Source organism: Anabrus simplex, chromosome 11, assembly GCF_040414725.1.
Source record: "Anabrus simplex isolate iqAnaSimp1 chromosome 11, ASM4041472v1, whole genome shotgun sequence".
NCBI classification, from domain to species: domain Eukaryota; kingdom Metazoa; phylum Arthropoda; class Insecta; order Orthoptera; family Tettigoniidae; genus Anabrus; species Anabrus simplex.
Window position 1 is genome coordinate 53,056,117 of NC_090275.1, and position 12,022 is coordinate 53,068,138.

The 12,022-nt window shown below is 43.7% G+C and overlaps 1 protein-coding gene across 1 annotated transcript in view; it reads left to right on the forward strand.

The window, feature by feature from the left end:
- LOC136883315 (protein Smaug homolog 1) overlaps positions 1-12,022 on the forward strand; it is a 327,858-nt gene that overhangs the window by 120,691 nt on the left and 195,145 nt on the right. Inside the window, exon 3 of the mRNA XM_067155554.2 lies at positions 1,562-1,784. Coding sequence (XP_067011655.2) covers positions 1,568-1,784 — 217 coding nt within the window. The 5' untranslated portion in view covers positions 1,562-1,567. The remainder of the gene's footprint in view (positions 1-1,561; positions 1,785-12,022) is intronic.

Consider the following 12,022-nt stretch of genomic DNA (forward strand, 5'->3'; position numbering starts at 1 on the left):
CCGTGAAAATTTCTTCCAATGAAAGCCAAGTTCTCTCAGTATTTTACTTAAAATGGTCTTTCTTCCACAGAATAAGCAAAATTCTGTCAAAGAGTCAAGTAGTTTATCATGCATGGGAAATTCCCTTCTCATGTAATAACTGTATGTTGCCTTATCACATCGTTTTGAAATGTATCTAGTGATGTCTTGGGACAATATCTTCGTTTTTCAGGAATACGCAGTACTTTAGAGGGTGTATTAAGATCCACTGGACACTTTTCACAGTTGTCCTACCTACTTTTAAAGCGTCACAAACTGTATCTTTTGTAACAGGAAGAAGAGGCCCACCGTTATCGTGCTCTTTCTCAAATTGTTCACGTAGCTGGTATATATGGCTTTGGCTCTTATAAAAACTGATTTTTTTTCTTTTTTGTTTCCGATGATCCACTGGCCATCTCACAATAACAAAAACAAATAGCTTACACACACCGTGAACACATGCATTTTATGCAGGCTAGCAAGCAACTGAGGCTACGTGTGCCTCTTCAAAGAAGTGGCATCACCGCACTAGTGGGATAAGGGACTCGTGGCGATATGAACGGTGATCGGTGCTTGCTGTAAAATCTTCAATCTGGCATGCCAGTGACGTCAGGCATTGCAAACCGTGACAGTTATTCTACCACTAGCAGAACTCTTAGTATTCTTTGCGGTAAAAGAACTTAAATTAAAACAATAACATCAAATCGACCAGGGGTGTAAGTTTCAGTGATTTAATATTAAATCATACGGCATACTGTAAATTCATAATAGTGCTTTCAAGGTTATATGTATAGTTTCAAATTGCTGCAGGTTGGCAATACTCTTCTCTACTCTTTCTTTTCATCACTATCTGTCAGGGCCAGGCAGCCAGCAGCTGGACTATATATCTAGGACACTATTTAACTGAAATGCCTTCTCTCAAACCAGTTATTAATTTTGCAAACATGTCCAATATAATCAGGGGAAAAATGCTTCCCAGAGCTTACAGATAACACGTGTCAAGCTAACTGGCCGGTAATTATCTTCTCAGGTTTATCACCCCTTCCTTTATACACTGGGGCTACAGTTGCAACTCTGCTGGGTGAAAAGCCAGCTACAATGCCACTTGGCTATTGTAACCCCTGCTTAGTGTTGTTGTTTTGCCCCTTGAAAACTATCAATGACTATACATGAATTTCTTTTCAGGGTTTGGAAAGGAATGAAATTGTTACCTAATTTTCAGAGATGTTCGTTACAATGTCGATGTTACGTTATTTCTGATGATTTCATATTAAGCCACTCCGAATGTTATCTTGTTTATATATCATATGTATATCATTTGTAATACTTCACTGTGCTACTCTGCAAATTAATTGAATAAGAATCTTCATTTCATTTTTACTCAAAAGTACATCCAATTAATGAATTATTTTTCCAATTGAATTTGAGTCCTCTTCATTATGAATTGAGAAGGGGATTCTTTTAAATTAAAACTCTTTGCTGTGTTATTATGATATTTGGGTATTTAATAATTAAACTGAATTATTACTTCATATGTTCACAGGATCGGATGCGGTGGCATTTGCCCCTAGTCATGTTTCGTGAGCAGGTGAACACCATCTCAGCATGGTTTGAGCAATGGAATGAGTGCGAACAGACGGTGGCTCTGTACTCGCTGCTCAAGAGACTCACCCCTGTCAAGGCCAGATTTTTGGCCGTGGCATTGGACCAGTCTCTGTCAGAGTGCACTGAGCTGCAACTTCACGAACATCAGGCTAACAACCCAGGTAATTGATTACAAGAGATTTTCTGACTGCTAAATGGAGAAACCTACCATGCTCTCCCAGGAAAGTAAGGGACAGAATTTTGTTTATCCAATCCTCATTAAACTGGATTTCCAGTTTATTCGGGCTGTTATAATTTTCAGCATGAAGTTACAGCCAGCTTTTTTTTTTTTTTTTTTTTTTTTTTTTTTATGTTGCTGAAGTGTTCCTCAGGTAATCAATCTTAGTTTCTTTAAATATTTGCAAATATTCCTGATTGTATGTTGATGATAGTGATGAAATTGCCTAGTAGCAAAATTACAGAGTTGCTGGCTATGGCATGACAATGAATGACAAAATTATTGCTCCGTACTGTTCAGGTAATGAAGACAATGTGGTGGATTGTAAAACGAACAAGGTGTCCAGAGGAAGAACTAATGATATGTGCAGAGACAACGGTACAGCTGGAAAAAAAAAAAAAAATTTACTCCAAATGTCATACGACCACAACCTCCATGTAATTGGTATTGGGAAATGCCAACACAATCGTCCTATGCCCAAACACCATACTACAATCTGTAACAGTAACGAGTAACTGATACTACACAAACTACAAACATTAGTCTTGAAGACAGTGAGAGCTCTCTGAAACGGATGCATGTTTGTTACATACATACATACATACATACATACATACATACATAAATACATACATTCATTATCATTATAGACTGTTATGCCTTTCAGCGTTCAGTCTGCAAGCCTCTGTGAATTTACTAAACGTCGCCACAATCCTCAATTTGCAACTAGTGTTGTGGCCTCATTTAGTTCTATACCTCTTATCTTTAAATTGTTAGAAACCGAGTCTAACCATCGTCGTCTTGTTCTCCCTCTACTTCTCTTACCCTCCATAGCGGAGTCCATTGTTCTCCTAGGTAACCTATCCTCCATTCGCTGCACATGACCCCACCACCGAAGCCAGTTTGTGTGTACAGCTTCATCCATCGAGCTCATTCCTAAATTAGCCTTTATCTCCTCATTCAGAGTACCCTCCTGCCATTGTTCCCACCCGTTTGTACCAGCAATCGTTCTTGCTACTTTCATGCCTGTTATTTCTAACTTATGAACTTATGAAGATATCCTGAGTCCATCCAGCTTTTGCTCCCGTAAAGCAAAGTTGGTCTGAAAACAGACCGATGTAAAGATAGTTTCGTCTGGGAGCCGACTTCCTTCTTACAGAATAATGTTGATCGCAACTGTGAGCTCACTGCATTAGCTTTACGACACCTTGATTCAATCTCACTTAATATATTACCATCCTGGGAGAACACACAACTTAAATACTTGAAATTATCGACCTGTTCTAGCTTTGTATCACCAATCTGACATTCAGTTCTGTTGAATTTCTTACCTACTGACATCAATTTAGTCTTCGAGAGGCTAATTTTCATACCATACTCATTGCACTTATTTTCAAGTTCCAAGATATTAGACTGCAGGCTTGCGGAGCAATCTGCCAGTAAGACCAAGGCCAGACTGCTTACTACATTTCCACCTAACTGAATCTTTCCCTGCCATTTTATACCTTTCAGCAGATGATCCATATAAACTATGAACAGCAAAGGTGAAAGATTACAGCCTTGTCTAACCCCTGTAAGTACCCTGAACCAAGAACTCATTCTACCATCAATTCTCACTGAAGCCCAATGCCTTTGATTGCTTTTAATAATCTACCTTTAATTCCATAGTCCCCCAGTATGGCGAACATCTTTTCCCTCGATACCCTGTCATGTGCTTTCTCTATATCTACGAAACATAAACACAACTGCCTATTCCTCGTAGCATTTTTCAATTACCTGGCGTAGACTGAAAATCTGATCCTGACAGCCTCTCTGTGGTCTGAAACCACACTGGTTTTCATCCAACTTCCTCTCAACGACTGATTGCACCCTCCCTTACAAGATGCCAGTGAATACTTTGCCTGGTATACTAATCAATGAGATACCTCTATAGTTGTTGCAATCCTTCCTGTTCCCTTGCTTATATATAGGTGCAATTACTGCTTTTGCCCAATCTGAAGGTACCTTACCAACACTCCATGCTAATTTTACTACTCTATGAAGCCATTTCATCCCTGCCTTCCCACTATACTTCACCATTTCAGGTCTGATTTCATCTATTCCTGCTGCTTTATGACAATGGAGTTTTTTTACCAACCTTTCCACTTCCTCAAGCATAATTTCACCATTTTCCTCCTCCCCAAGAGCTTGGCTGTTCACACCACCACCAGGATGATTTCCTTTTACATTGAGAAGATGTTCAAAATATTCCCTCCACCTCTCCAGTGATTCCCTGGGATGTATTATGAGTTTACCTGAATTACTCAAAATGCTTGACGTAGCCTTTCCAGGTTGTTACCAAAATCTTCCCATGACTTCTTTTTGGATTCAACAACTATTTGTTTCGCTCTGTTTCTTTCATCTACATACAGATCCCTGTCTGCCTCGTCGGCCCTTGTTTGGAGCCATTTCTGATAAGCCCTCTTTTTACGTTTACAAGCTGCTCTCACTTCATCATTCCACCAAGCTGTTCGCCTTTTCCCATCTTTACACACAGTTGTTCTTAGGCATTCTCTTGCTGTTTCTATTACAGCGTCCCTGTATGCCACCCATTCATTTTCTATATCCTGAACCTGCTTACTGTCTACTGTTCGAAACTTCTCACTAATCATATCCATGTACTTCTAATTTCCTCGTCCTGGAGATTTTCTACCCTTATTCATTTGCAGACAGATTTCACTTTCTCTACTGTAGGCCTAGAGATACTTAGTTCACTACAGATCAGATAGTGGTCTGTATCATCGAAAAAAAACCCAGAAAACTCGTACATTCCTAACAGATTTCCTGAATTCGAAGTCTGTTAAGATATAGTCTATTATGGATCTGGTACCCCTAGCCTCCCACGTGTAGCGGTGAATAGCCTTATGCTTGAAGAATGTATTCATAACAGCTAAACCTATACTAGCACAGAAGTCCAGCAAACTCATCCCATTCCCATTGGCTTTCATATCTTCTCTACATTTACCAATCACCCTTTCGTATCCTTCAGTTTTATTCCCAACTCTCGCATTGAAATCGCCCATTAGCACTATTCTACCCTTGCTGTTGACCCTGACCACGATGTCACTCAATGCTTCATAAAACTTGTCAACTTCATCCTCGTCTGTACCCTCACATGGTGAATACACGGACACAATTCTAGTCCTAATTCCTCCTACTGACAAATCTACCCACATCATTTGCTCATTTACGTGCCTAACAGAAACTATGTTGCGTGCAGTGGTATTCCTGATAAAGAGCCCTACCCCAGACTCTGCCCTTCCCTTTCTAACACCCGTCAAGTACACTTTATAATCTCCTATCTCTTCCTCGTTATCTCCCCTTACCCGAATATCACTTACTCCTAGCACATCCAGATGCATCCTCTTTGCTGATTCAGCCAGTTCTACTTTCTTTCTTCCATAAGCCCCATTAATATTGATAGCTTCCCATCAAATTCCATTTCGTTCGCCAAGTTGTTTCCAAGGAGTCCCTCGCCTATCTAATGGGAGTGGGACTCCGTTACTCCCATAGGTCCGAGGCTTGCTTAAAGTGTTCTGAGCTCGGTAAATTCATGAAGCAGGATGCTACCCAACTTGCACATAGTCCAAGTGAGGGTCTCTCCTCTAACGGGTTATGGACCACCGGTGGATTGTATAGTCCTAGCCGCCTGAGCACAAGGAGGCCCAAGACTCAGAATATGTCCGAGATGCCCACTCCCATTCCATAGCAACTGGTATCCCGACTCTCAGGACCACTTACTAGGCCACTCAACCGTTGCCCATGGTTCACGAACTAGGACGTGACTACAGTAACCCACAAATGAACCATATGTTTGTTACGGTATGTAGTAATTGCAGTAAATGTGAAACTTGCGTACAGTGGCCCTATCACATTGAAACATCACAACTGCACCACAGTTTGAGTCATTGCGGACAGAACACAGGTTTGTCAGGCATTGAGATTAGCGCATGCGCAGCAGATATGCTTACCCCTTACATCCCTTACCCCGCATCCATGTTACTTCTTGTCAGATGACCATACTAATTTGAAATGAAAGAAACTTTCAAACTATTTCCGTAAATAAAAATTAGTTTAATATAGTTGTCTTTTCTCTTCTATTTGCAAATAGTAACCCACAGGACAAGCCTGTGCGTATTGATCATACATCAGGAAACTCTCACCAATACGAGGCTATTTATCTAATTGGTATTATTATTTTTGCAAGTTAACTGGATAAGTCAATCTGCTTCTTGATGTAATTTCACTGTCCACACTCACGTCACTTTCTTTTTTTAAAAACTTTCTTTTCCTCTCTGTTTTCCTGATCACAGAGTCGAACAGTAAATGGGCGAGCCAAATGGTGACGTCACCAGTCCCTCTCAACTTGGCATGGCGCACGCTATAACCACATTGCTCCCTCCTCAAGGCTACTTGTTCAGAGCTACTCCACGATATGGCGCCAGGCGATCCAGGTAAACGACCCTCATTTTTCCTTGGGGAGACCGCCGGATCCTGTAGATGACTTTGTTGATCCTGGTGACAATCGTATATGGACCTTCCTATTGTGCCTGAAGCATCGGCGACTTCCCTTCTGTTCGCACCGGATGGTACAGCCACACTGTCGCCTTACTGGAAACCTGCAGAGTTCTCCAGCAAGTCATAGCTGGCTTTCATCTGGTTTCTGGCCACCCTTGGATGTTGTCAAGCATAATCGATGAAGTCTTTGACCTGATCCACCAACTCCTGCACATAGTCCGTTGCTGGCTGCTGCTGGTCTGGTGCCGACATGAACATTCGATCGCATGGTAGGCAGAGCTCCCTTCTAAAGACCATGTTGGCAGGTGTCGTACTAGTCGTCTAGGGGTGGACGCTCGATAGACCATCAAGAAGAATGGAACCCTCTCGTGTCAGTCCTTCTGGTGCGCCAAAACCGCCTTTCTGAGGTGCTCCTCGATGATTTTACAAAACGCTCCACCCTGCCTCGGACTGAGGATGGATGGGCGTTGCATGAGTCTTTCGCACTCCTAAGTGCTGCAGAACTGCTTACATCAGCCTTGACTCGGTTTCTGCCTTGATTGCTGTGCAGTTCCATAGGGACACCGAATTGGCAGGAGAAGTTTTTGAAGAGATGTCGGCCACTGTCGATGCTTCTTGGTTCGGGATGGCTTCGACCATGATATATATATTGATTCCCAAGGGCGTAGACCTCCAGCCACTTTGTGGAATAGTCCATAGCCAGGAGTACGTAACGGTTTCCAGCGTCTGATTCAGAGAATGGTCCAGCAATGTCAATGGCGATCCTTTCGAAATGTGCTCCGACGTTGTATTGCATCACTTGGCCCCTACTCGTGGTCTGTGGGCCTTGGCTCGCTGCACAAGTGTTGCACAACTGGCACATCCTCTCGACATCATTCCTCATGTGTGCCCACTAGCAACGCTGTGGGGCACGGTCTAGCGTCTTATTCATTCCCCAAGTGCCCGGCAGTGGTTCCCGCATGCAACTCGAACAGCACTTCTTTTCTCATGCTCCTAGGCATTCTGTTTTTTACCGTCGGTCGATTCCCACTTGCGGGTAAGCACCTTATAATACCAATATAATGGTCCGTTATTGGACATTATAAATTTTTCAGCTAACTCATTCTTGGTTGCCTGCGTTTCGCCCTCGTGTGCCAAGTTAGGCTCGTCAGTTGGGACCTAGCACATCACCCAAGACGCAAGGCTAGTGCACACTGTGGAGGCCACTGCATAGGCCACTTGAAGCCACCAGCAGTGCCAATGCACTATGAGAGCTATGTCTCACTTTCAAAAAGGTGATGCCTGCCTGGCCATCAAATGATGTAGATGTTGATTCCCATAGGGAACCTAAAATATTTGTCCCGAATGAGTAAATGTATAATACCAATATAATGGTCCGTTATTGGACATTATAAATTTTTCAGCTAACTCATTCTTGGTTGCCTGCGTTTCGCCCTCGTGTGCCAAGTTAGGCTCGTCAGTTGGGACCTAGCACACCACCCAAGACGCAAGGCTAGTGCACACCGTGGAGGCCACTGCATAGGCCACTTGAAGCCACCAGCAGTGCCAATGCACTATGAGAGCTATGTCTCACTTTCAAAAAGGTGATGCCTGCCTGGCCATCAAATGATGTAGATGTTGATTCCCATAGGGAACCTAAAATATTTGTCCCGAATGAGTAAATTTATAATACCAATATAATGGTCCGTTATTGGACATTATAAATTTTTCAGCTAACTCATTCTTGGTTGCCTGCGTTTCGCCCTCGTGTGCCAAGTTAGGCTCGTCAAGGCAACCAAGAATGAGTTAGCTGAAAAAAAAAAAAAAAAATTTATAATGTCCAATAACGGACCATTATATTGGTATTATAAATTTACTCATTCGGGACAAATATTTTAGGTTCCCTATGGGAATCAACATCTACATCATTTGATGGCCAGGCAGGCATCACCTTTTTGAAAGTGAGACATAGCTCTCATAGTGCATTGGCACTGCTGGTGGCTTCAAGTGGCCTATGCAGTGGCCTCCACGGTGTGCACTAGCCTTGCGTCTTGGGTGGTGTGCTAGGTCCCAACTGACGAGCCTAACTTGGCACACGAGGGCGAAACGCAGGCAACCAAGAATGAGTTAGCTGAAAAATTTATAATGTCCAATAACGGACCATTATATTGGTATTATAAATTTACTCATTCGGGACAAATATTTTAGGTTCCCTATGGGAATCAACATCTACATCATGGTAAGCACCTTGTCGCTAACCTTGAGAGACGACCATTGGGCCCAGTATGCCTGGTAGGTTGGACTGCGTTCGGCGATGTCTTTTCATTCGGGCCTCTGCCCAGACTTGACTTCCTGTAAGAGCTGTCCGATGTAGTCATCCTCCAGCTGTTCCCTCCTCAGGGCGGCTCGATCCCATCCTTTAGCAGTGGTGACCCCACAGCCCACGCGTCCATGATGCCCGCCTCTCTCTCCACTTTCTGGCAGTGGGACAGTTCTCCGGGCATGGTCTTCTGGAAAGAGCGTCGGCATTGCAATGCTTCCTTCCTTGTCGGTGCTCTGTGGTGAAGTCGTACTCCTAAAGACGTTGTACCCAGCGAGCCGTCCGTCCTAAGTACCTGAAGCTTAGGAGCCACGTCTATGCAGAGTGGTCGGTGCGTAGGTGGAAAGGCTGCCCACACACATACTTGTGGAAGTGCTCCAAGGCCTTCACGATGGCCAGCAGTTCCAGACTTGTTACACGGTAATTTCGCTCTGCTTTTGACAAGGTCTTGCTGAAGTATACGATCACCTTCTCCTGTCTGTCTTGCACTTGCGACAGCACCCCACCAATTCCCACGTTGCTGGTATCGGTGTCTATGATGAACTTCTCCATAGGCTTGGGGTATCGCAGGATTGGTGCTGTATACAGGGCCTCCTTCAGCGTCCGGAAGGCCGCCTCTGCCTCATTGATCATTGGAAATGCCTTCCCTCCTCGGTGAGTCATGTAAGAGGCTTTGAGAGATCCGCGTAGCCAGCCATAAATATGTGGTAGTGCGTGCAAAGACCAAGGAAACTCCTGAGCTCTCACTTGTCCTTTGCATGCCAGTCTCTGACAGCTCCTAACTTCTCCAGATGTGTGGCTACCTCTTCTGATGTCAGAATGTGGCCTAGGTAGCGCACCTCCTTCCGGAATAGCTGGCATTTTCTGGGACTTAACTTTAGGCAAGCGCTACATAGTCTCTGGAACACTCTCCGTAGGTTCTCAAAGTATTCCCTGAACGTGCGTCCCATAATAATGATGTCGTCCAGATATACAAGGCAGGCGTCGTGAGTTAGCCACCTCAGTACAGGCTCCATCAGTCGCTTGAAGGACACCGGAGCATTGCGGAGACCAAAAGGCATCACGGTGAACTGGTATAGCCCTTGGCCTGTTGAGAACGCAGTCTCTTTGACTTCCGGATGGAGCGCCACTTGCCAGTATCCAGACTTCAGGTCCAAAGTCGAAAACCACTGAGCTCCAGATAACGTGTCCTGGATGTCATTTATGTCAGGTAACGGGAAACGGTTCTTCTTCGTGACGTCGTTGAACTTGCGGTAATCTACGCAAAAACGGAGCTTCCTGTTCATTTTCTTCACCAGAACAATCGCCAACGACCACGTCTGTTCAATTCCTCGATTTCCCGCTGCTTCATGTCTTCTATCATTGCTAGATTTCCGCCTTCTTCGCTGGGGGTATCGTACGAGGTGGCTGCCGGATTGGGTTGGAGTCACCGGTGTTTGAGATGGCACATTACCCGTCCTTCCTTTGTCACCTCCTGTAGGAGTGAAGATGTCCCAGAATTCATGGATTAGTTCCTTAAACTCCCTGAGTTGTCCCACATCCAGATGTGTCTGGGCATCAGATATAATCTTCCGGAGCTTATCCAATCCCACTTCCAGGGAATGTGAACCTTCATTGCCAACTGACACACTGGGCGAGTTGGCCGTGCGGTTAGTAGCGCACAGCTGTGAGCTCGCATCTGGGAGATAGTGGGTTCGAACCCCACTGTCGGCAGCTCTGAATATGGTTTTCCATGGTTTCCCATTTTCACACCAGGCAAATGCTGGGTCTGTACCTTAATTATGGCCACAGCCACTTCCTTCCCATTCCTAGGCCTTTCCTGTCCCATTGTCACCATAAGACCTATCTGTGGATCCATTCGGAATTGCTAGGCGGGCAATAATTCTGTTGTGGAGATTTATCTCCCGTATGCAGTTGTGAGACTGTGCCTCTTATAAGGGCTTCTGATAAGTTCACCTGCATACACCCCAGCGTCAGTGGGTAGGGTCTGACACATCCCACTCTGATGAGTCTATTGTCAGACCTAAGGCGAAACGCTGGTTAATAGAGCAAACGCCTGAAAAGCCTTGTTTCTGATATGTTTTTGACATTTTTGACATGCTCTATTGGTGAAAAATAATTTAGAATTTAGAATTTTCCATTGTAAAGCAACTAGCCTACTGACACAACGCACATGACTGGTTAGATGTCGGAAGCAATGTATGGAAGTTACTAGAATCAATGATGATTGACTCACCTTGAGCAATTGGCTAATTTCTCCTTCAGGTTTAAATTGAAGTGGGAATTCATCTCTATATCATGATCTTACATGATTAAAGTAAACTTCCCCGGAACCACCTAACATCAAGTGAATAAGTGTCACCCACATAGACAGCATAAAACAGCACAAATTCACTTATCCCGGAAGTACACAGACTGGACTATATAACGAATTGCCAGAATTTTAAGAATTTTATATCACAGCAATCACTTGTAACATAATTTTAACTTATCTCGTGTATCATTACAGTAATGTATTTTATGATATGTTAAAATGTGTTTTAGATGTTTTAGGAATATGTATATAACTGTTTAATTTGTACTTAAGGCTGATGATGGAACATATATGCCGAAACTAGTACCATTTGACATGTGATTGAATCGCAAATAAAACGTCATTGTATTGAATAGGTGGACCTTGAAAGAATTTTTATTTACTTTAATCCCACTTCAGTACGGAACCCAATGAAATTCATAACTATAAGGGACTGGGTGTTGTCGTCCTCGTGATCATTTCATCCTCATCACGGCGTACAGGTCAAATCAGACGACCTGCACCTGGTGAGCCGAACATGTGCTCGTGCTCGGACACTTCCGACACTAAAAGCCATACGCCATTTCATTCATTTCAGTACAAGGGAACGCTATCCATGTTGCACATTTTAACTTGAACAGGATTGTGGTGTTCCACGAAAAAGGAACTGGCATGGTTTGCCGTAGGATTCATCTCGTATAACAGGCTCGGTCTTGAATTGTGCATTCGGTATGGCGGACCTTGACAAGGTCTACATCAAGCAAATAGTGAATTCAGTACGATCTTTGCTGTCCATTAAAGTTCGAAAGAATTATTTCCAGTCAGACAACCAGCCCCTTGGACCTACAGCAGTACTTTTCAGTGCAGAATCAAAGATTAAAACGATTATAGTAGGGCTGAGTAGTTCAGACAGTTGAGGCGCTGGCCTTCTGACCCCAACTTGGCAGGTTCGATCCTGGCTCAGTCCGATGGTATTTGAAGGTGCTCAAATACATCAGCTTCATGTCGGTAGATTTACTGGCACAAAAAATAA